Consider the following 25,000-nt stretch of genomic DNA (forward strand, 5'->3'; position numbering starts at 1 on the left):
ACTTATTAAAACAATTTCCGCTTTTTCAACTATTTTCACTACTTCAACTTCTTCTTATGGATTTAAGCTATTCAACCAGTTTAGCTTTAGCAATTCAGCTATTCAGCATTCCCACGCATTTTCTGCAGGAAATGCATTTTCTAGTTTCATTTCGTATTTCTATATTTTTGAGGAACTGTAAGTCTTTTCCTAAAATAGTCTGTATTTTCATTTAAAATTGTTTTTAGGCTATATACATTACACAAAAGGCAAAGAAAATACAATCACTTTACCTATTTTGGCCATTTTTGCGGTTTTGTTTTTAATCTTTTGCGTGGCTAAAGATGCATCTTGGTTGCTTAGTAATCATCATAGTCTCTGTCAGAGAAACGGAACTAGCGGTCTCGAGTAACAAGTGTGGGCATTAAGGTGGTAGCCTAAGTGGGCAGAAGAGAGAGAGAGAAAGAGGAAGCAGACGTGTTGTAGATGCAACCGGAGCAGAGTTAGTGGTTATTCATGTTATACCGTGGGCCCTGGAGGTAACCAGTCTCTCCTGGTTTTCTGATCACGGTCGGAAACGAAGCGATCAGGAGAGGTTAACCCATTGAATTGACTTTAACAGCTGATTAACGTGCGCTTGTTGCCCCGTGTGCGCTGATGCGCTCATCTGTTGACATTTCCGAATGCCTTCCTACAGTTGTTCAATAAAAAAGGGCTTTCCACACAACCAAACGTAGCCTACATGTGTCATTAGTATGAGGAAAAAAATGAGATTTTAACTGTGTCGGGCTCGGACACAAATTTCTTAATGCCTGTGGGGCTCGGGCCGGGTTCGATCACGGCTCTGTCGGACGCGGGCCGGCTCAGACAGAAAAATTTGGCCCGATCCGGACTCTAGTGGGCATCACCGATGGGCCGAAGGCAAAGCCAGAGTCGGTAACGTTTTTGTTTGTAGAGCATTTGGAGAAACCTTCTACAATATTGAAATATGTGTTTAGCTTAATGTAGCATGTATAATGGTACTGCTTAGAAAATATATTTAGACACTTACGTGTATAGTTACTTTCTTGGTGTCATTGTGCATGTTTGTTGTCTTTAAGAAAATGAAAAAAAATGTAATACTAATACTGAACAAACTAGTGAACAGAGAGCATCGCCCATTTCTCACCACTTCATAGGAGCCTTCTGTTGCTCTGTCTCCCTCTGATGGCATGGCAACCTGCAGCGGAGTCATCTCAAAGTCTCCAGCTGCCGGAGGACGCTCCACGGCGTGAGCCGACTCCTCGTCTGGCAGCCACACACTCTGCTCTGCTCCCAGCAACGTCTCCTTCAGCCTGGATACAACAACACACGGTAAAAAAAAACAAAAAGAAAACTACCAATATATTTGTCTGTCACGTAACAGTTTGTCGTCACAGGCCTGGGCTAAATATACTGACTGACGGATGACAAAATACTCATTTACTACAGTATGTTTGAAATCTTTCTCGAAACTACAGGACGTGGCTATGTTGTAGCATACACAAAGGCAGACTGGTATATCATTATAAAGTTGACATGGCCCGGAAGGCACACACTGAGCTGTGGCGCTACTGTTGAGGACTGACAATCATTTGACAATCACAAAAGACTCACAGATCAATAGAGGACATGGCTCCCAGGTCTGTCTGCCGATCCTCCCCTTCTGTTTAACAAACATTACGCACGGTGACACAATGTGACACAACACATGGACACAAATAAACAGATGTTCGAGTGAACACATTTCCCCAAAATGATCTCATCTGTAAAAAGCTTAGTAACCATAACGTGACAACACATTATTGACGAAAGTGGTGTGTTCCCTCTGTAGTACCAAACATCCCAACACATTCCCTCTCTACTCTCTTACTGCGCTTTTAATGCAGGAGGTGAATTGAGAGCCAAAACTAATTATAACCAACTGAACACATGCGACTGACATGTTGTCCTTTTGCTGCCTTTGCAAAAACAGTGGGCAGTTTTGTTAAAGTAAGGCAGGCTTTCCCAAACGTAGATGTTCCCTCTCAATGAAATCAAACAGTCTCCTGAAAATAAACAGAAAAAGCACTCACAGAGTCCGAATTGCTATTAGCCTATTATTATTATTATTTTTTTTTTCAATTACAGCACTTGGCACAAAGAATTTGACTGATGCAGACACATTCCAAGAGAGGAACACACTGTGGGAATGATAATCTAGACCAGAGCTTCTCAAAGTCCAGACCAAGGTTTATTTTGTGAGATGTGTAAAATGTTCTGAATAAATTACAAAATGTAAATACGATGAATAGGTTTGGACTTTTTTACAACATAAATTATTATTTAATAGACATAAAGGAAGAAGCCAAGGCACACAACATTTCTTAAAAGTAGAGTGCCTTGGCTTCTCCCTTGATGTCTATTGGATTGATGCCCCCTACCAAAGAGCACCGCCTTTTTATCACTATTATAAGTTCCAAAAAGCCCTCCAACCTCATCCGTTCTTCATAAATTATTATTTTATTACAGACAGAGAGAGAGAGAGAGCGAGAGAGAGAGAGAGAGAGCGAGAGAGAGAGACAGTAGTTGGGTAAAGTTGACCAGGCAAACAGAGTACTCAACTTGAATGTATGTTGCTAAAACGTTCTAAGCGAGTTGAATAAATGTTTTTTATTTTCTTTCTGGACCTCTGACCTTGAACAAGAATCAGATGCGGACCACTGAGTAATACGTTTTAGAATCCCTAAACTAGACACACATCTTTAAATTTAGTACAAACCCGCAGTATGACATCATACTAAACAACTAAAACATAAAGATACGTATGCAATGCTTATCATACACAAAGCACACACCTCCACGGAACTGGTCTGGCTGATCCATCAACAAGTCAATCTCTCTGGCTGTAGCTTCAGGAAGGTCATCTCCCTCAAAATACTGATCCAGAAGGAGGGTAACCATTAGAGACGGACAAAAGTCAAACAACAAAGATAAAGAATAAAGAGAAGGGGATAGAAAAGAAACAGAAGTAATGGGGTTTTGTTTGTTTAGTGTCCACAGTGATAAATAATGGCAGTAAAGTAATGTAAAGGCCCTGACACACCAACCCGACCGTCGTCAGAAAAGGCAGTCGGACTGATCAGTCGGCTCCCCGAAGTCAAAAAGTGCCTCGGAAGCGACGCAAACTTGAGCGTACGTTCTGACGGCTTGGTCGAAATACGATCTCGTATTTCACGAAAATAGTTCACTGAAACGTGTTTCATTTCAGATTGACAAAGGTCAGTTTAAAAGATTTTCGTCAGATTTTGAGAGACGTCCATAACTCATCCCGCTCAGCATTTCCGGGTTAGCACTCCACCGATCAGACTGGTCATTGAGTCCAACTGCCCGCCCTCCGTCCCAGCAAGTCAGGTCGGCCAAAATGAAGGCCGATGGCTCCTCCGAGGGACGACGGCACGGAACACACCGAACAGACTTGAGTCGCTGACCTCGCCAGACTGTCCAACGGCTGATTATCAGGTTGGTGTGTCAGGGCCTTAAGATGGGAATAAAATGCAGCAACCACAAAAAGAAAAGCATATAAATAAATTACTAAACTCGTGCATGCAAAGCAAAAATAAAGCCAAGGGGCAGACACGTGCGGGGGAGGAGGAGGAGGACAACAACAGATATGTGAGCAGCATATCTGAGTGTAAACAAACTGTGAGTGCAGGCTGATGTAATTAAGTCAGATCGTATCAAGCCAACGTGGACTTGATCAGCTGATGATGCTTCAGGAGGAGCATTATCAGTCCCTAAGTGACAGAATGAGGAGGGGAACAGCGTGTGGAGGTACTGTTGGACTCAGACTTACTGTAGTCAAACTACATTATAATATGACTCTGCCTTCTTTAAAGCAGAAAAGCACTGCGGACACTGAGAGGTGAATTCAGGACAGTCGGTCAGGCATCAGAGGACTGTACTACGAATCAAGACATGAAGACAACAAGACAACATGTCCTGGATTTCTTTCAGTTACCCGGCTTCACCTAACCTAACAACCGCGGTCCCGCATAACCCGTGTCACGACGCTGGTTAACAACTGGTTCAGCGCGAGCGCGTCCACATAAAAGGGGCGGTGTTTGCACAGCGTGACCATCGTAAACATCTACCAGAGCCGCATATTCTACATAAAAAGAGTAAACTATAATTCCTGCGGCCTATCTTTCATAAAGATACCCATCGAGGAAGGTTAACGGGGTTGTCGGTCTCTAAATGTTTTAACTTTTATGAGCATATTGAACCTGAAGTTACCTCGTTAACGGCAAGTATTTTACGTACAAAATATTGCCCCCCAACCCCCAACAGACAGGAAGTCCAACAGGCGAGCAGCTAACTTGTGACAAAGACCTTAACTAAAGCTCCACATCCCAGCTCAAGGATTCACCAGGACACCTGATGTACCTAAAATGATGACTGGGATGTTTCCTGTGCCTGGACTGTGACAGGGAGTTTACCTCAGCAGCTGTGATGACAAACTGCTCCTTCTCTCTCAGGGAGATGGCAGCTGGAGGCGACCTGAAACCTGGTTTAACACAGCAGGAGGAATTAGGAGCCAAGCGTGTTTGCCGCACAAGAAGGATGTGAGAGTAGCTGAGGAGAATGCGGCCGTCATTCAAGTGTTTCTAGCACAAAAAAACAGACGGGACATGACATCCAAATCTGGGCCTGGGTTTAGCCTGGAACTGATGTTTTTTTTTTTTTTTTTTTTTATTGAACATGTGCAGATAAGATAAGATTAAGTCGCTGATGACAGAAAACTTATTCACAATTTTCCTAACAGGAATGGAAATAGCAACCTCTCTGTGCCAGAAGTTTATATTTAGAAGAAAATCTATTTATGGAATCCAAGCTAATGAACTGACCCATTTCTAAAACCTTTGAAGATTATTCAAATATCTTGACTGGAAACATGCATAATGTTGCCACAACCACTATTACAAATCATAATCATCTGTATTCTTAATTAAAGTGGGTTTATTCAAAGTACATAATCACAAGTGTCACAAAACACCACAATCAATCCTTAATCAATTATTAATGTTATAAACATTGTCATAGAGTAAGTTGTGTCCCATTTCAGATGAGGCGTCTTTCAAATGAATTATGATATGTTTGGTCTTGAAGTGTGGAGCCACACCTAAAATGGGACACAGCTAAAGTCTTTCAAATGTTGAAATATGAGTCTCACCCTCTGTGTCAAGTGAAGTGTAGGAGCTGGGCACCAGGGAGTGCTGTGAACCTGCCTCTCCAATCGCCAACATTTGCTAAAAATACATTACAAATATTATCTAACAGGCAGAATACTGAAACAGATTTATTTTTCATTTCATTCCAGAGTGTGAAACTGAGCGTAAAAAAAAACTGCCTCTTCATGACCAAAATGTGTTGTATGTAAACATAAGGCTACAGTTTCAAAAGACCAAACTGATTCAGAGGTAATGTCTTTTCTTTTTTCTCATTTTGCCTCTAGCCAGTCTCATACCTGATGCACTTCCTTATGTTTAAAATATTGATATACAAACTGTATCTAAATACACGGTTTCTAATTTGCATTCTAAAATCCAGTCCAGTTTAGGGATCCTTTAAATTTATGATAGTACCAAATTAATTATTTTCATATTTAGGTCCCCATGTTATGTAGTCTTAACCTTGATTTAAGTCACACAGGAGGGGAGACTGATTAAGAGTTATCGACTGTGAATCGCTCTCTGACATCTGACAATACCAATGGATAGTATAGGAGGGATATTGCACATATGCAATGTTAGAATGGGCGTGACCTACACTTGTGTTCAAGGCCAAGAAACAATGACTCACTTGTGGCAGTTTATGATTAATCAATAGTGGGAAAACCTTGAAAAGTAACATCACAAGAGCATAGTTTATCAGGTGAACATATGCAGCTGTAGAGAGACTAGGATGTTTCCTTTAGTGGTATGTGTGTGTTAGCTCTGGGTGTGGTTAGAAACACTCACATGTAGCAGCTGAGCATTTGTGCTGAATGTGGTCAGATCCTACTAACTGATGATGTAATTGTGTTGTGTGTAAACTGCAGGTTCTCCGAGACATCTACAGTTTTGTATTATGGATACAGAGTACATGTCTTGTATACTTAATATTGAGTATCTTGGGTCAAGTTTGTTATGTATATGTAGTTATTAGGTTACCTCAAACTACTACTCCTATGGGTCATGGTAAATACTGTACCACTATCATTATAACGGTTGTATTTAACACTGAGTTGCTACTGCTACATCCATCCAGCCAGCTCATGTTTACAGGGTGACTATTTGATATAAAGTGCAGGTTACCGACTGTGTACAGACAGATTTGACATTTGTTGAGTTTTGTCGTGCTTCACTACTGAAACAGACATTAGACTACACCCCCTGTGTAGATTGCCTGCCACACCAACACATGCAGTGTACGGCGGTATGGGTAACGTACCTGGTGTGTTTTATAGGGGCTGGGCAGCTGGTGTGATGCCATGAGGCCGAAGAAGGGGTCCTGAGCTCCCTCAGCCTCCTCCATCATGTACAGGCTGTCAGGCACATTCAAGGCCAACCTGCCAGATGAAGAGAGAGTGATACATGCCAATGTTACTAATCAAAATATTAAAACACCGCACACGTTCAGTGCTGCACAGGTTAATGCAACACTATGCATACTTTTACCCGCGCTGTTTGTTTCACGGACTTATAAAATAATAATAACAAAAAAACTACTGGAATAAGATTAACACAGAGCATATTTAGAGTGCAGAATGTTTAAAGATAAATTGCATCCGCAGAAACAAGAGCTCGTACATTACCGCTGTGACAACGGCTTATTCAAAATTTACGAAGCTATTCGCATGAAAGTAGCTCAATTTGTCCAACACTCACTCAATAAAACACCACTATCTCTTTCGCAGTCTTTATTCCCCCCCCAAAATCTCCCACATAAATATTCTACCAGGCGCTTTTGAGCTCAGACTTTCCTAAACACGTACAACCTTTGCACAGCTTAAAATGTTAGGCGCCCTAGGATAGTAAACACTCTTCCACTGATGATCAAATATGTCGTGTGTGAGTGTGCAGACCTGTCAGACTCAGCCATGTCGATATTTATGCATTTTTTAGAGCGCAGCAGGCGGTCAATGGTCTGTTGAACCTCCGCTGGAAAATAGACAAGGGGTTAAAAGTTTTCACACAAACATCATAAAGTGCAGTTATTTCCTTCAGAAACAGAAGCAGACGTGTCACAATTAAGTCAATGTCTAAAATATCTGCCATAGCAAGCAAATCATCAACCTGTACTCATAATGTAGGTGACCATATGACCATTCTGGCTCCTCTCCTCACAAGAGGAGAAGGCAATGAAGGGAACAAGTAGTAATCAAATGGTATTTTCACTATGGGTCTTGTTAAGGTCACTTAAAAGCTTATTATGCATAAACTTTGGGTTCATTGAAATCCACACCCTAGTCTGGACTATGACAGAAATAAAACAGTGGAAATTCACATTTTTAAAAGATCATATTATGAAAATTATGAGGAGAAACTCCACCACGCCATGCATATGAAATACAGCACAAACATATTACAGGGCTACCAGTGGTTTGGGTGTGGATGGGGGTCTGATCTGATAAATGACACATAAATTCGTACAAATTTTTTTTTAAATTTAATTCAGCATTTCTTTGTGTGTGTGTGTGTGTGTGTGTGTGTGTGCAATAATTAATACTATGCATTGTCTGGATAAAATATAAAGACATAGCATAGTGTTTTCATAATGTGGGTTGTGCGGTTAAAATAAAAGGAAAGAAAAAACTAAAGATATCCCAAATTATTATGGGTATTGTTATAAAAGTATAACGGGTAGGCCTATTATAAAATGGGTATCTTTGGAAAAATATAAAACTGTCAGGGTAGCCCTGCAGCCGATTCAACATGTAGCTATAATAATAATAATAATAATAATAGGTACAAAAGCTACCCAGTGTAGCTTTTGATTTCTGCCGCCACAGTATCAGAAATAGGGCAGACACACAACAGGGTTTCCTGTTCCTACGTACATGTAGTATATAAAGTCATAATTCCACGACTCTACAGAACCGTGTGCTCTACTGAACTCAAGCCAACTGTCATCCGCTCTCTCTCCCCTCAACTGGAACAGTGACAGGACGTCATCACTCGCGAAGTGAAGGGCAAATACACTTGTCAATTAATCTTAGGCAAAGTCGCAAACAGCGACGAAAGCCGCAACTTGAAATCCGCACTCACTCAGCTGGTGCGTGGCAGGGCCTTCTGAACTCTATGGGGAACTCACTTGATTCCTCTGCCTGTTCCACTGTTTAAAAAATAGCGGCGCAACTTGGTGGGCGTTATCCTGGTAATTTCTCTGCGTGAGAAATACAAGGTGTAGCGTGTGAACGGGTTGAAATGTGCATGTCTCACGCCCAATGCATGAGACTTGAGAGGTATGATATTATGTAATCTACTGATTGATGAAATGAAATACCGCTGCTGAATGAAAGAGCAACAGTTGACCACAGACAGTGAATGCTTTCTTGGCTTCTCCTCCTGCGTATCATTATGCATTGTATTTCACTGTTTTCATTAACCATGACAACAGCGTGATTGTGAATCCGTCAGACGCAATATCAGTGTCAGGGTGTAATTTAACACCAGATGAATAGAGACTGAGATACACTGAGTTTGATCATATTGCATTCATCAGCTCTAAATTAGCTTCTAAATCAGATTTGCCACAGTGATTTTGCAAAGCTGAGATTTCTACATTTAGCCTAGCAACTGACAGAGACATTTTGTCTGCTGTTTTCACATTTCACCTGAGCTTACTTTAGAAAGCCGCCCAACAAGAAAATATTGTTTCTTGAAATAAAGATCATCCTGCATAGTGACTGCATTTTCTGCAAATGTATAAGTAAGCAGCTAGAAAATGATTCCCTTGTTTTCACCCAACTACCTAACTCTATTGCCTGACTTTGGTAACTGTTCCACGCTATAAACTGCTGCCACAGTAACTGAATGTACAGTATTTGGGTTTCATATTGGATAAAAAAAAAAAAAAGTAAAGCCTCTATTTGTTTTGTCTCTCATGCTTAGCAGACAGTGACAGTGTATTGTGTGTAGACAATGTAGCTTGGAGGAGAGTAACAACAGATTTTTTTCAATTCTTGCTTGTTTCACTTACCTAGCAGGAAGCCACACTGCCTGTGGTAGACTACAATCACTCCATACTGCAGCTGAGATGACAGGTAGAGAGAGAACCGAGGCTTCGGTAGGTTTTGTTGCGGTGGAAGAACCTTAGCTGTCACATAGTCCAAAATGTCTCCGCTGTAACAACATACAACATGTTAAAATTCTCTACTATTTAAATACTAGCTGATGAGAATCCCTTTAACGTTACACCAAACTAACGTTAGACCACAGAATGATTGAGAGCAAGCTGCTAAAAATGCATCCCAGCGCTGATCAAATTAATAGTTATTATTATAAGTTATATTAACGGTCTCAAGTAATAACGTTATAAGATTAGCAAAACGAGACATGGATAGCTGGTGATAACGAAATATAATACAAAAATCACAATATATAAAGTTCATACAAAAATGAAACTCATATTTTTATCTGGCCTAAATTTGCTAGTGACAAAACCAGGCAGATAAGCTAACTATCTTACCATGTTCGCTTGACATTGACTTTGAGAAGCTCTCTGCGAGTGATCCTGATACCTTTGGTGGCTGCCAACCTGAATAACAGAACACATTCATACAATTTAGAAATAAACCTTTGCTGACAGAATAATCTGCCATGTAACATTAGTTAAGAGTTTTTGCTGTATGTTAGTAAGTTAGCTAAATTAGACCATAGCCAGTGGTTGCATGATTGCTAGCTAGCTTTGTAGGTAATGTTAATGTTAATGTTAACATTAGCTAGCAGCTAACGCCAACTTAACCATGTTTTCTACGGTTTTCTAACTCACCAGATTGTGGCAAAACATCCAGTATGGCGATGGAGTACATCTGGGTAGTAAAACATTTTTCTTTTTTTAGATATAGCAGATACTTAGAAGAAAAGGGAATTTATTTATCTAATGGTAATGGTAAAATATTAAAAGCTTGTTAAGTTGCACCAAAGAGACTAGCTAGCTAGACCGTCTTTGGTTGCGCCACGATTTTCCCGCGTCGAAATCACAGTGGACCAATCAATTTGCAAGACTTATCAAATTGAAAATAAACACTCGTGATGCATTCAAGGAAAGATGGAAAATTGACTTTTAAGTGGTATTAGTGCGTTTTATAAAGTCGGGGGTTGGAGATAGACATGTGAATAATGAGTGTGCTATTCATTATTAGCATTATTCTAGATTTTCAAAACAGTTTCTGTATTATTTGTTTCTGTAATAATAATAATTTATTATTTCATATTAATGGTTAATATACTTTGCAATAAATAATTTTCTAATATTGATTTATATCGACAGTTATGTCCATGAGTGAAAATATCAGCAATTAGTATTATTGTAGATACTTAGCAGTGGTGGAAAGTACATTTAACATTATTGAAGTAGGCCTACTGTCGTCTACTGCGGTAACTTACTTAGGTACTGCTTGTTAATCATCAATAATAATGGTTCAATAATAATTTTTTTTCACAGCTGGGGACATTCTGCTTAGTGACTACTTTTACTTTGTGTTGCTAATACTTGCTGTACTATGCTGAAAATGCTGAGTTTACTTACTGCAGTAATTTGATAATGTGTTTTATATTGAATTCATTTCACTGAAAAATATTTTAAATAATATTTTATTTATATATTTTTTTATTGATTTCAAAAAGCCCTTCTCTGGCTTCTGAAGGAAATGTTAGATATTTGTTTTCAAATTTTAACATCACTTTTGGTAACGTTCGCCTAATTATAACATTGCAGTCTATTTTTACCATTTATTTTAGTTTTTTTACCATTAGTAAAAATTGTTTGTACTAAGAAGTTGAAAAGAGAGGAAAATGTGACGTCACCCTCCTTCAGGGAAGTGTTGACTGATTGGCCACGCCTCTGTGCGCGAGGAGGCAGGCAGGAACGTGAACGTCGGGTGGACTAGAGTCTGATTGAATCTGCTTAGTGAAGAAAGTACACCAGAAGGAAACAGTCTGTCGGTGTTACTTGCTCAATTTTGACAGCTCATTCCCTTTAAAATGGCGTATCACAGTCCATACAGAGCTCCCCCGCACATCAACGCGCCTCCGGACCAGAGTTTTCTGTGGAATATCTTCCAGAGGTGAGTGGGGAAAGGGGTTGTTTCGCCGCTGTCTGCCTGTCTCTCACTCCGCTCCGCATTGAAAGCTTCTGTCGTTTGTAGCGCGAAGAGGAAGAGCTTGGGGCTGGGTGGTGGTGACACGAAATGTTTCATTCACGGCTCTTTTTTTTTGTTTTTACTCCAATGTCTTTATAACTATCATTTTGTCTGAGAGCAGTGTTTTTCACTCAAATCTAGCTAGTGTAGTGTTACCTTTCAGTTGCTTCCTGGAGATACTAGTGCAGTGTACAACACGCATAAACAGCTATTCACGTCACTTAGCCTGTGTGTATGTGTCAGTCACAGAGCTTTAGAATATGCATTGGCGTTACATTGTCTTTGAATTAAATCACAGGCTATCAGCTTGCTCAATCCGTGAACGGTCTCCCAGAGCAATCTGAGTTTAGAAACTGGGATCCTAGGACCTCCAGGAGTCCTTGAAGGCTTTTGTTCTGGGTTCTTCCGAGGGACAGTTCAATTTCAGATTACCCATTTAAAGACAGAAATATGAAAGAGTATTTCATGAAGGAATGTTTGTATGGAATGTTTTAGCTGCCTGTGTCTGCGCCAAGTCAGCAGTGAGAAATCCTCTTAAAATGGGGGTTTCCAAAAAATTAATTCTGACAGTTGTGAGTCTACATGACGCAGTGTGTATTTATTATACATATATGAGAGGCTGACATGAATACATTGGAAACCTCTGGCCAACATAACCATAGACTGTATTATTTGTTCTTAAACTGATGTTACACTATCGGTGGCGGCTTTCAACCGCTAACAGTCATCAATTTCACCAAAAGTGTGTCAGCAGCTGGAAGGTCACAGTAGTAAGCAGAGAGGGAAATAGTTGATATCCTATGGCCCCTGGTAATAGTAAGCTATAGAGTTATGTAATACTGCAGAGAATTTTTTCCCACTGCTTTGCTTTCCCACAACATTGAGATGCTGCACGCATTGCTAGGCTGAAATCACCCTTAACAAATTATTAATGTATGGTGCACAGCCTCTTAGAAATCAGTTTGGATGTACACCTTATGTCCCTTATATCTATCTATCTATCTTTGTTTCTATTTGTCTCTCACACATCCACAGTCACACAAACAACACGTTTGACTTATGACTGTGTACGCACTATGGAGTCACTGTCACTTAACGTCATACAAGTAAGAGAATATGACTTTCATGAACACACACACACACACACAGTCATCCCTCACATGAGCATTGTGCTGCCTCATCTGCTGCTCCTGGAAAATATCTGGCAGAGCGGTGCTGGAATTCCCTCAGTCATGTGTTCAGAGTCAATAGAGCATAGTCGAAGTGGAAGGCCTCTCAATCTGTGTCACGCACGCACACACACACACACACACACACTCACACTTACCATTTTATGACTCACCGTTCCACTGTTGCACCGCCCGTGGGTATTCATTCGATGTAACTCTCTTTATCCCCTGTCTAATCATGAATGTGTAATGACAGGAGAATAAATTAGTCATTCAGGTGTTTTAAAGGTACAATATGTAACATTTCTGCTTTAAAATGTCTAAAAACGACCATTCCTATGTTAGGAGAATTGTAAATCATACAATGTCACAGAAAAAAAATACTTGTAACCGTAATACTGCTTTTTTTTTGCCATACAGCATCATTTTGTGATTAATTACATCCCACTTTTTATCACAGTAATACAACAGAGACCTTATCTATTTTGTAAGTTCAATATCGATACCAGTTTAACGTTACTACAATGTGCTAACGTTGATGCTAAAGCTTTGTGGGTAACTATTAGAAATTCTTTGGTAACATTATGAGGTTACAACATCGTTCAACACGCTTATAGTTATTTTTAGTATGACTGTTTCGACCACAGCTAACAGGACTGAGCTAACCCACGAATAACTTCACTAGTAACGTTAGCTGTATAGATAGACGATTAGGGTTAAAGTTATCTAACCGGCAGCGAAGGTGTTTAACACTAAAAACTCCCATAATTCCACGCAACTTCCCAACGTCATCAAAAGTCCAGTTTTACCGTCCATTGTTTTGGTTGAGAGAACCCTAGCGGCAGAAAGTTACATATTGTACGTTTAAGGTAGGCTGCAGTGCTGTATTCAGCCTCTAAGTTTTTTCAATTTAAAAAAAAAAAAAATATATATATATATATATATATTCCATTCTACGACTTGACACTAGGTAAATGAGTAAGTCAATCCCTCCTGTATTACCTGCTTTCTAAATAATGGCGTTGGTATGACAAAAATGTTTGCACCCAACCCTTTCCAGAACCAAGAACAACATCAGGCTTTGAGTTGCATCTAGATCAATAGTACAGACGTGTTCACTGACTGCTGGATGAAAACTGAACATTTTGGGAATGACAGCATACTCAAACCCTGTTTGAAACCCCGTTAGTAACACGTTGGAACTTGTGGGAAGAAAATGTTGGTTAATCTAGAATAGAACATACAGTAAAGCTTGATGTGATCACTGCAACATGTGAACGCTGTAACCTCAATCAAAGCCATGACTTAATCCACAAGTTGGACCATGAATCAAAAAACTTAGGAATATTAAAACAATAGAAATGGAAACTGGCTGTTTTGGACACCAGAACTTAAGGTTCTGTGAATGTAGCTTTAATTTGGACATTTCTTTCCATTATGGGAGCCACAATTACATCGTTTATGTGGAAAGTAGGGCGAGCTTTGTTCCACCAGCCATATTCCAACCTGATTGCTCAATAGGAAACAGTGAAACATGGGAAAATCTGAGCAGAATAACTGAGCCATGGTGTTTTATGTCAGCCTGCTGTTTTACCTACACGTTCTGTATTGGACAGCGGGAAGATGGACACGCCAGATGGTTAACTGTCTGTGCTGCAGGCAAGAGGGAGTTTAATGATGTTTTCACTTTTTCATCTCGCTTTACGTCGAGGTCTGTTGAGGTAACTTTACCTGAGGTTGTCTGTTAGAGGTAGAGGAAAGAAGAGGAAGAGGGAGAAAAGGGGAGAGCTTATTCGGAACACACATACTTCTTTGAGTTAATCTATCAGTGTTTGGTAAAGGTTGTGTACCCCCACTGCTTGCACCAACCCAACCACTCCTCACTTTCAATGTGACAAAGCTCTCATTTATGGAGGCGTGCTGAGAGCTGTTTTCTCTTCAAGGAGAGCAGTCAGGTCTCCTTATGTTTGTTTTTCTCTTAATTTAAGTGGGGGAAGGTAAAGCGAGCAGTACACACAGATGTATAGCTGATCACGGTATAGACAGCCATGAAGGCTGCAGACATGGAGATATAACGGCACGGAAAGCTTCACAACTAGGAGCGGGAAAACCAGCCCGCAAAGTCAGCACTGGGCCGGGCCTGAGGTTTTTTTTCCTGAGTGGGCTTCCCCATCTCCTCTCCTCCCTCTTCTTCTCTGCTGGTATTCAGCTTGTGTCTGTTGAGTGTGCTCTATGTTGACAGGTTGGGCCGGGCAGGTTGCTAAGAAACAACTGAGTCACTGGATGTTTGACTAAGCTACTATTCCTTCATTTTGTGTCACAGTCCAGCCTCTTAATGTTTTTAGAAAGACTCTTGGCTGACATTTGTAAATGTATCTTAATAGCTACATTGTCAGCTGCCTTGTATTTAGGGAGAGGGTTTAACGTTCAAAGGGAAAAATGAAGAGCAGAAGAAATGTAGCTTTGTTTTGATCTTATTTCTGAAATCTAGATCTCTTTCTCATGAATGTATTTTTATCTGAGGGGGTTTCCCTCATGCTTGATCATTCCAAACTACTGGCATGTGTTTTTCATGACCTAAAACTGCTAGATGTTAGTCAGGGAATATTGACCTAAGAAGATATTTCAGAAAGTATTTCTAAGCTGTACTTTGACTCAGAAAAACAGAACTCCTAGAGGTTATTGAAAGTTATGAAAAACATCTATTATTCATTTACAATAAAAGAATAAGTTACAGATGCATCGTTGCATTTCAAGTGTTGCATACGGTAACTTAGCCTTCTTTGGATGGTCTCGTGAGCTAAACCGGATCCCTGTCACTTTGCCGCAAGCCAAATAATTAAGAGTTTGTTGTAGTAACCAACGTAATAATAACATAGATACATATAGGGAATTTCATGAAACCCACGGACGCTTTACACAGGTACAGGGGGACAAGGGAACAGAAAATAGTAGGCCAACACAAACATGGACTAAAAGGAATAAACCGCCCGCGCTAAATGGAAGGGGGTGCGTAATTTAATGTAGGCTACTGAAGTACAACCACATTGTGCATTGTACAGTTATTTTATGAATTAAATAGAAATATTACATACCCAAGGGCCAATTCAGGGTGGGATTTTAGTCTTTTACAATTCCGTAATTATCATCATCTGTTGATAGCCCTCCCAAAGTTGACTTACATTATCGCATATTGTCTTTCACTTTCCCTTTTAGCTTTTAGTAGTTCTCCGTTTAATTTCCTTTTTTTTTCTGCGATGGTCCTGTCCCAGTATCAACCATAACTACAACAGATAACTTCTAAAATAACAATAAAATACAATTCGGCCTATATAAAGAAATCGCCTGCTACCTGGCTGGATACCCAACACAGGCTTTTCCAGTGTTACAAAGAAATGTGTGACCCATCCGAATGTGTTACTGTTGCGCCGTCTACCTGCCGAAAATCATTCTGTGACTTTGTGGGAAATATCGGACCCGAGCAAAGGCTTTATCTAATAACTATATAACAATAGCGTTCTTTTCACTGTTAGTCTCGTTTGCTGTTACAGGTCATTTAAGATCATTGTGTGAAAAATGACGGATTTCAGAAACTTTAAAAAGTTACATATAGTAACTTTAGTGATCCTTTTGAGATGATGGAGCCAAGACGTAGACATAACCAGTCACTCAGTATTTGTCCATTATAACTTGACAGCATATTTATATTTATTAGTAGGATAACCCCTTGAGCTGAATCATCTCATTTTCAAGGGGGTCCTTAAAACAATTAAACAGTAAATAGGCACAAAATACATTCACACATACACACAGCACTCCCAAGCCTGACTGCTCCAACACCAACTGATCTTATGACCTACCTTTAGACACTTAAGTGTGGCTTTATCGTCCTTTCTTTTATGTCTGCCACAGCCTCCCTAGAATAGGTGTGAACTGCTCTTTTTTAGTTCTTCCTTTAAATACTGACACATAATTAAAACTAGACTCTTCACTTAAAGGGATACTTTGACTATTTTAAAACAGCTCTGTGTCATTTTTGTGTAAGCAGTGTGTTTAGTGCATGGAGCTCCCAGCGGAGCGGAGCAGTGTAGGTCTGTGTGTAGGATGATGCAAAGTGCATCGTTTTGTGTCTTTCGGCAGACCTCTGTGAAGCGTTTTGCGTCTGCCAAACTGCCAACACAAAGATGACATAGAGCTGGATTTAAATAAGCAAAATATCTCTCTTTTCAGAAGGGGCAGCCCAACCATTATCACCACAATAACCCCAGGAGGACTGCAATTTTTTTTTTTTTTTGATTAATCATCACTTTACCTAGCACAAATGCCAAACCTTCTCTGGTTCATTAGCATTAGCCTCTCTAATGTGATTTTATTCTGTTTTCTATAACTGTAAACTTAATATCTTTGGGGTTTCCACTGTTAATGTGACAGAAAATGTGATTAGAAGACATTAGCTTGGACTCTGGCAACTTGCTATGACTTTTACCCATTTTCCGACACATTTTCTGATTGGTTATTTGAAAAAAGGTCAAAATGACGGATTAATCAATAATGAAAAGAATCTTTAGTTGTAGCCCTATTATTGATTAAACTGCCAATGATTATCTTCATTAATCATTTGGTCTATAAAATGTCAGACTAAAATAAAAAATCGGAATTTCCCAAAGTCCAAATTGATATTTGGGAAGGAGGAGCCAGAAAATGTTTGGCATTTTTGCTTAAACAAAAATTAAAATAGTTGTAGATTAGTTTTCTGTCGATCGACTAATTGATTATTTGACTAATCGTCTAATTGTCACCTCACCTAATCCAACATACTCAAAACTTCATAACTCCCTCTCATATCTATAACAGTACCACGACTCACAACATTTCATACTATAATCACAAAAACACTCATCAGACACACAGTTACAGACACGCCTATTCATGCACACACACGCACCTCCCCCACCCCCATTGTAAACTGTCCCCTGTAGCGTTTAGTCAAATACTGTCTCTATATGTTTTTTGTGTTCACAAGCTCTGTTTATGTATGTGAAATAGTCTTTGTATATTGTATGTTACATGTTTGTTTACACTAATTTGGATTATGTAAGGTTTTTGGGTTTTTGTAATTATTTGTATATGGCAAAACCTGGAGAAGTATAGGTATTATAGAAGAAAAAACACACACACACACACACAGAGCTTGTCAGGCTGGTCTCAGGGGAGCTACTAGCGTACAAGCTGCCTTGTGTGCCCTGATCACAGAACTCCATTCATATTCTCAGTGAGCTCTTGAAACACTAACACACGTTCAGGCGGATAAAGTTTCAGTGTTGATGCCCACTCCTATTGTGTGCTTGAGTGGGTGGGTGTGTGAAGTGGTCAATGCAGGCGGTATCTAATCTGTGTTTTCCTCCCCAGAGTTGACAAGGACCGTAGTGGAGTAATATCAGACTCAGAGCTTCAGCAGGCCTTATCGAATGGTATGTATCTGACTGTTCTGCCACTCCCTTTTTTGTTTCTTTCTCCTTATTTTTAACCATTTGTGCTCTGTCTTTATCTCTTATTCTCCTCCTTTCTGCTGTCCTCTTCTTACTTTTATTACTCCCTCTCTGCCTCTTTTTTGATCCTCCCATCTCCTCGTTACACACCATTGCTCTCTGCCACTCTTTGATTGAACTGCCAAGCTTAAGCAGAAAATGGATTGTGATTTTATTTTTTTATCCCAGAATGGCAGGTGAATTGAATAAAAATGAATGGATTTATTTTTGTTCCATGACAACAGAGAAGCGGCGAAAAGTTTATCAGTGCAGCTTCAAAGAAAACACTCTGCCTCAGCGTCCCTGTGATGACAGCCGACTCAACGCTGTAACGGCTGGTGGTTGAAAGTGTTGTTGTGTGGAGGAAGGATCAGGAAGTGGTTTCTACCCTTAGTAGAGAAATTAAACCTTTGGCCAGGGACGCAGTGAGGGTTATCACACAATAAGTGTTATTGAATGGAATCAATAAGGGAGACATTTTAAAAAGTTGGGATGCTGGCTTTTTAAAATGAAATACAAGGGCAAAAGTGTAAGGAATGGATTAACCAGTGTTTTTGCCTGCTCTGACGTAAACTACAAACATTAGCATATCCCAAGTAGCTAACCTTCTACAGTATTTAACTCTCTTATCTACAGTAGTAATCCTGCATTTCATGCTACATTATTTTGTATGGGTTAGTGGTTCTGACTAGCACTTCCACTGTAGAGTGTTTCCCCACTGTGGAAGCCTGGATGCTATATCAGAGTGTAGGCTAACGTTAGCAGCTCTGCCCTGCTCATGATTGGATTGGATTCACCCTATCCCCAGCCAAACCCGTATTCTGAGACAGCATTACGTTGGCTGAACACATTGGTCAGTCCTCATCCGAAAAGCCTTTTCTCTTGTACTGTTAAAAGGGAAACAATGTTTGAAAATAGGATCTAACCTCTCTTACTTTTCAAGTATATGAGCTGTGCATCTGAAACATGTTGAAATTGTCTGAGTATAATATATAAATTGTCAGTCTGATCTTACATTTTTTCCTAATCATTAAGATTAAGATGTCCCAATGTTGTCTTTTAGCCTGAATCCCGATCTGGATCCTTAATATTGGGTATAGGCTGATACTGAGCCAATACAATACTTATATTTACCTAAATATATAATATGTAATATTTCTGCATTAAAATGCCCAAAAAACAACTCTACCTACCTTATATATAATTCTTTTTTAAAGATTATTTTTGGGGCTTTATTACATAGGATAGCAGAAGACCGGAAAGGGGGAGGAGGGGGGGGGGGGGGGTGACATGCAGCAAAGGGCCGCGGGTCGGGTTTCAAACCCAGGCCCCTCCGATAAGGACTGAGCCTCAGAATATGGGGTGCACGCTCAACCAGTTGAGCTACCACATATATATTATATATATATTTTTAAGTTGTGTACTTACATTATCCCAAATATTTACAACAATGTTCAAACATTATAAATCTGTAATTTTAATTCAATGACATGGAGCGTGTCGTCTGTCAATGGCGACAAATAACCTTTGACCCCTCTAGTTGCTCTAACTTCCATCAGATCACATTCAAGAGTAATTGTGATTCATCCAATTTTTTTTCTGCCACACGGCATCATTTTTTTCATTGATTTGTTTCAAAATCGACTAAGTGTGCATCATACTTTGCGTGTCTGCAAGGGTTCGCTTTAGTCCGTGTGACATAAATGTCGTCATCCGCCCATGTCCCCAAGGGACCCTTATGGCCGCCTGCCTGCAACCAAAAATGTGTGACTGTACACATAGCAAACGCACCAACTGCACATGCTCCATCTCTTGTTCTACACTCCAGTCAGTTGGTGGCGTATGCACCACTGGCTGGTTTGCAGAGAAGAAGAAAAAGATAACAAAAGAGATACTTGTTTTGGAGAGAGGTTGTGCGAGTAGATTCACCATTACCCACATTTATATAATTTAGTCTTTAAAAGAATACAAAGACAGCCAAATGGTGTTGGACTCCTTGCGAGAGATCGTGCAAACGCTGGTGGATCAGGAAATGTTTTCTGTGCTGCAGATTGGAAGTTTGTCTGAGAAAGATTGAAAACTGAGATGAAATAATCAGCATGTAAAGGACCCAGGGATAGAACAGGACATAGTGGTGGAAGTGCAGTCTCTCTTGGTCCTGTGTAGCTCAGGAGTAGGAGGATTCAAATCCTTGCAAGAAAAGTCAGTTTTACACTTGCGTGGACTTAGAAGAGTAACAGGCTGATAAAATATCTGTTTTTATACCCACATACACCACACAGCACCAGCATCGCCTCTTTCCCTTCCTTAAAATGAGACAGCTGAGTTGAAATATGATAATGACTAATGGGACGCATATTTAGGAGCACAGTAGACATTGTGGCACAGGTTGATGTTTGTCTTCTCATTAAAATAGGTGTTCCCCATCAAGTTTATGGTTGAATTGCTCAGGCAGCGTTTCAGAGACTTCTAAACACATGACTCTCCTCAAAACCTATTTTTCTGGTCACTTCAGAGGAGAAAAACCACAAGCGTTGAAGCCAGCAGCAGCGGGAAAAGAAGCTGTTATCAAGCTCCGCGGTGGCTCTGGCTCAGCATACGGATTAGTGTGTGTGCGTGTGTGTGTGTGTAGGTGTGTGTTTGTGCATGCATGCATGAACATGCGTGTTTATCGATAGTATTTTTTTGGTCTGTATTTACGCCAAGGGTCAGTAATAGCCTTTTTGTTTTTACAGACTTAGCTTGTATGTGCACGTTTTGTTCAGTGATATAGTTGTATATGTGCGCCTTGCTTGTGCGTGTAGTGAACAGCAGGTTTCCCGGTCCAGCCTCGGCCAGTTCATTAGACTCACTGTGATGAAATGGAGCCAGTGAAGCTGAACACATACTGCACTGCATCCTGTCACGCAGTTTGCTCGCTAAAGCCACTGTCCGTCTCGTGGCTCTACTGACCCTGCAAATACTGATTTTTATTTACATCACACCATAAACCAAGCTTTGTCTGCCTGCTGCTGTTTTTTTTCTTCCTCTTGACCTCTGTCTTTATCCTCTACCTCTTCTTTTCTCCCCTCTCCTTTTCCCCTTCCTCCCTCAGGGGAGCAGAGAGTATCAAGGCCCAGGAGGTCTGGTAGCGAGGCAGGGGTTGTTGGGGCTTTGCTGTGGCTGTTTGCTCTTCTACATCCTCTGCTGTTTCTGCACCACTCTCTTATTCTTATCTCACCTTTCAGTACCTTGCCTTCAATACCTGTCTTTCTTTTTTTTCTAAAAATCCCTCCCTTTCCATGTTTCGGTCTTACATTTTGACAGTTCGTCTAATCTTTTGCAGAGTTTTTATATATATATATATATATATATATATATATATATATATATATATATATATAATTTATTTATTTTTTCTAAAGTGAAAAAATCTGTCAACAGGGTGGGAGATTTGTAATTGTTTCTAAACCTGTTTCTCTTTTATCAAGTGGTTTGATGCTTCTGAGGCTCTTTGCTCATTACATGATGTCACTTTTTTTCTAGTGTTACATTCTACACTATAAGCATGACATTGTCTCTGGTGGATCACTCTTTTGTTTGTGTAAATTGTAATCCAAGAAAATTACATGACTACATGAGACTGGATGCCTCCTCTCCTCCTCTCCTCTCCTCTCCTCTCCTCTCCTCTCCTCTCCTCTCCTCTCCTCTCCTCTCCTCTCCTCTTTTATCTCCCTACATTCCTCAGGCGGATATGGCACAGACTCAGTGCCTTCTGTGTCCTCTGTCTGTTTGTCCTCTCTCACTCTAACTTTCTCTTTTTTTCACACGCCCATGCTCCTTTACTTAGCCCCACCATCTTTCTCTCTATTCACCCTCCGTTCTCTTCCCTCTCTCCATTCCTCTATCAGTCATGGGTGTGACAATATCCCTGACGAGACACTGATTGGCTGTGTGCCGCTGAAATGAATGTGCATGTCTGTGTTGTGGGTAGGCCTCGTAACTTTGTCATTTGCTAAAAATATAGATATTTTTGGCCTCCCTTCGCTCAGCAGTGAGTAGACATCATACCAACTTTCCGTCATGCTCCCCCACTCTCCTGCGCACACAGATTTATACTCCTCCTTGAGTTATTTATTTAAGTGTGTAGGAGCAGTAATAGCCACTAAAATTGCCGATACGATTGAGAGAGCACGGGCTTGCTGTGCAGAATGCAGAGTTGGCTGAATGGCAGGACTCAAGGAGCTCATTCCACAACTCTTACCTTTACACTGATTTATGGTATTTTGTAAAACTTGATTATGCTGGAGTTAGATGGCAGTGAGCATTTATTCTTGTTAGCTGGTGTTGAGCTTTTATAAGATATTTTTCCCATTATCAATCTTTAGACCTGCTTAGTCTGTCTGCTATAGCTGAATAGTGGATGAGATGCTTAATGCGTCCACTGACTGTTCCACCATGTAATCTTTAGCTAATGGTCTGAGGTACCAGGGCTGTTTATGAGATTCTTTGATTCCATGTCTCACACATCATGACTATAATTGACTGGCATGAACCACAATACCAAACAGAAACTGAGAATGACCTGCTGACTGACCCATTGGCTAGTGACTATTACTAATGGGTTATGACACATGAGCGATGATTTGGCCTGTTCTCCTGTCCTGGTGTTTTTAAATAGTGTATATACACACTACCATTTAAATTAAAAAAAATAACTCATGTTGTACATGGACAAAACGCTGTACAATGGTTCAACCACACTGACAACTAAAAGTCATTGGTAAAATAAACTGGAAGCTTAGCATCGAAGTGTGTGCAGATTTGAATAGTAACAGGTTTCTGTTTCAGTGTCAAGTGCACAGTAATGCCTATAACAAGCTTGCTTTAGCAAAGCTATTCTTCAGACTTCACAGTAGAAATAGGTTTGTCTAGGGTTAGTGGTGTTGGAATTGGATCAGGGAATAACAGCTAAACTTTCTAAATTACAGTTTAAACCTATTCAGTCTAACCACTGAATAGACTGCAGAGGACCCAAAATAAAATGTAAAAAAAAATATATATATATATTTAGTTCACATTTGCATTGTTGTAATACAATAATGATTGAGGGTCACTTTTTTGGACTTGAAAAAATAAATAAAATCAAAGGATATTGTGGAGGGGGGGTGGGATAATTACACAGTATTCTCTTTTTTGGCAACACTGTGGGGAAATCAACTAAATGGTAAAGTTTTTTTAAAATCATTTAATTCTTCTTCTTTTGGAGCTAGAGCTATTTCAAATGTAAGTGATACATTTGGTGTCTTAATTGTACTGTTAAAATAAAATCACACAACTAGTTATAATAGCCATTATTGAAGGAAAGAAGAAAAACCTCAATATAACCGGTGATCACAAACTTTTGAACGCAACATACATAGCCCTCGATATATGTACAAAATATGAATTTCAGCGCTGCAAATACAAGGTGATGATGATTAGGCTGATTTGAAGAATGTTGGTAGTGATGGTGTTCCCCAGTTCACATTAATGTTTAATGTGAACTGTAATTATTCTCCTTTTACATGTCAAAGTCAAATCGTTACCTTGGGAAAACAGAAATTAGCCCGTGTGTCTGTGTGTTGGTTCAAGTCTGTGAAAATACTCTGGGGTCGTTTGTGTGTAAAAGTTCATGTCCATGTGTGCTTGCATATGTCAAGTGTGCATGTACAAGTGTCCCACTGAGCTCCAGAACAGCCGTTACATGCATGTGTATACACTGCGGTTGGTTCACCCTGTTTTTCCACCAGCCTGCTTCTCTCCTCACCTCCTACATTCCCTCTCTCCCCTCCTCCTCACTTCGCTCTCTCTGTCTCACCACCAGCAGTTGGGCTGACCAGTGAGAGAGCCTAGTGTGTGGACTGGACACAGGGTGTATTGTCCCAGTTTGCCATCAGGCACACACACAGACGCACACAAACATCTTAACCAATATGACCACCTCACACTGGGCAGCCGCAGTCTGTCTGACCTCACAGCTACAGTAGCTACTGGTGTGAAAAGTGTGTGTGTGTGTTAGTAGAAGAGTCAGTGTGGCTGGAAAGGTCACAGCTTGTTTTTTTTCTGAGGTCTCTAATGCTGCAGCAACGATATGAAAGGATTCCTGATGTCTCCTTGTTTTTGTATGTCTGATAGGCTGGTCATCTTGCAGATTTAATTTGAAATTTTATATTTTGGCTATGGTCAGATTTCAACACAATAGAGCTAGACTAATAAATCAGCCAGGCCTCGATATTGGCTGATATCAGCTTATTGCAGATATGTCTGTATCGGTGTATACATTTGCTAAAATGTAACACGCAATTGCAGTACAAAAACATCAAAATGTATATTGTTTACCATGCTCTTAGCATGCTAACATTTGCTTAGCACTAAATACAAAGTACAGCTGAGGCTGATGGGAATGCCATTAATTATGCAGTTGTATGGCCATAAGTACCGGACAAATTAAAACTTTGACCTGATGATGGAGCTTGAATAAAAAATCAGGGGATCAACAAGAATTATTTCAATGATGGGGCAAAGTTTGATGGCAATCCATCATATAGTTAAGATATTTCAGTCTGGACATTACCGTCCCTAGAGCAACACCAGTAGTGTGGCTAAATAATTACACAAGAAATTTAGAAATTATGGCAGAAACCATGTCAGGTGCACTTCAGTGTGGAAAGAGCAGACCAAACAAGTGGATTATTGTACTACTCATTAGCTCTGTTATGGCTCCTGTTAAGAAGGGGGTCTGGGCTCAAGGCTGCAGCATTGGTGGAAGTCTGGCAGGGTTTATGCCAAGAAATCTGCATTTACAGACCTTTATCCCGGCATGGGCATAGATATAGACAGTGCATGCAGTGCGGTTGCACTGGGGCCCGTGGGGTGGGGAGGGCCCATACAACAAGTGG

At 40.1% G+C, this 25,000-nt stretch overlaps 2 protein-coding genes across 3 annotated transcripts in view; one reads left to right on the top strand and one right to left on the bottom strand.

Annotated features, from left to right (window-relative positions):
- rec8b (REC8 meiotic recombination protein b) overlaps positions 1 to 10,210 on the bottom strand; it is an 18,336-nt gene extending 8,126 nt beyond the window's left edge. The window contains exons 1-10 of the mRNA XM_028570049.1: positions 10,012 to 10,210; positions 9,709 to 9,777; positions 9,220 to 9,362; positions 7,103 to 7,178; positions 6,469 to 6,586; positions 5,210 to 5,285; positions 4,476 to 4,543; positions 2,835 to 2,916; positions 1,615 to 1,663; positions 1,148 to 1,313 (exon numbers count right to left, since the gene is read on the bottom strand). Of these exons, the coding sequence (XP_028425850.1) occupies positions 1,148 to 1,313; positions 1,615 to 1,663; positions 2,835 to 2,916; positions 4,476 to 4,543; positions 5,210 to 5,285; positions 6,469 to 6,586; positions 7,103 to 7,178; positions 9,220 to 9,362; positions 9,709 to 9,777; positions 10,012 to 10,067 (903 nt within the window). The 5' untranslated portion in view covers positions 10,068 to 10,210. The remainder of the gene's footprint in view (positions 1 to 1,147; positions 1,314 to 1,614; positions 1,664 to 2,834; positions 2,917 to 4,475; positions 4,544 to 5,209; positions 5,286 to 6,468; positions 6,587 to 7,102; positions 7,179 to 9,219; positions 9,363 to 9,708; positions 9,778 to 10,011) is intronic.
- An 876-nt stretch (positions 10,211 to 11,086) lies between these two features.
- pdcd6 (programmed cell death 6) overlaps positions 11,087 to 25,000 on the top strand; it is a 24,002-nt gene continuing 10,088 nt past the window's right edge. For both annotated transcript variants that reach the window (XM_028569402.1, XM_028569403.1), the window contains exons 1-2: positions 11,087 to 11,308; positions 17,962 to 18,023. In XM_028569402.1, coding sequence (XP_028425203.1) covers positions 11,226 to 11,308; positions 17,962 to 18,023 — 145 coding nt within the window. In that variant the 5' untranslated portion in view covers positions 11,087 to 11,225. The remainder of the gene's footprint in view (positions 11,309 to 17,961; positions 18,024 to 25,000) is intronic.

This window comes from Perca flavescens, chromosome 22 (assembly GCF_004354835.1).
Source record: "Perca flavescens isolate YP-PL-M2 chromosome 22, PFLA_1.0, whole genome shotgun sequence".
Classification (NCBI taxonomy): domain Eukaryota; kingdom Metazoa; phylum Chordata; class Actinopteri; order Perciformes; family Percidae; genus Perca; species Perca flavescens.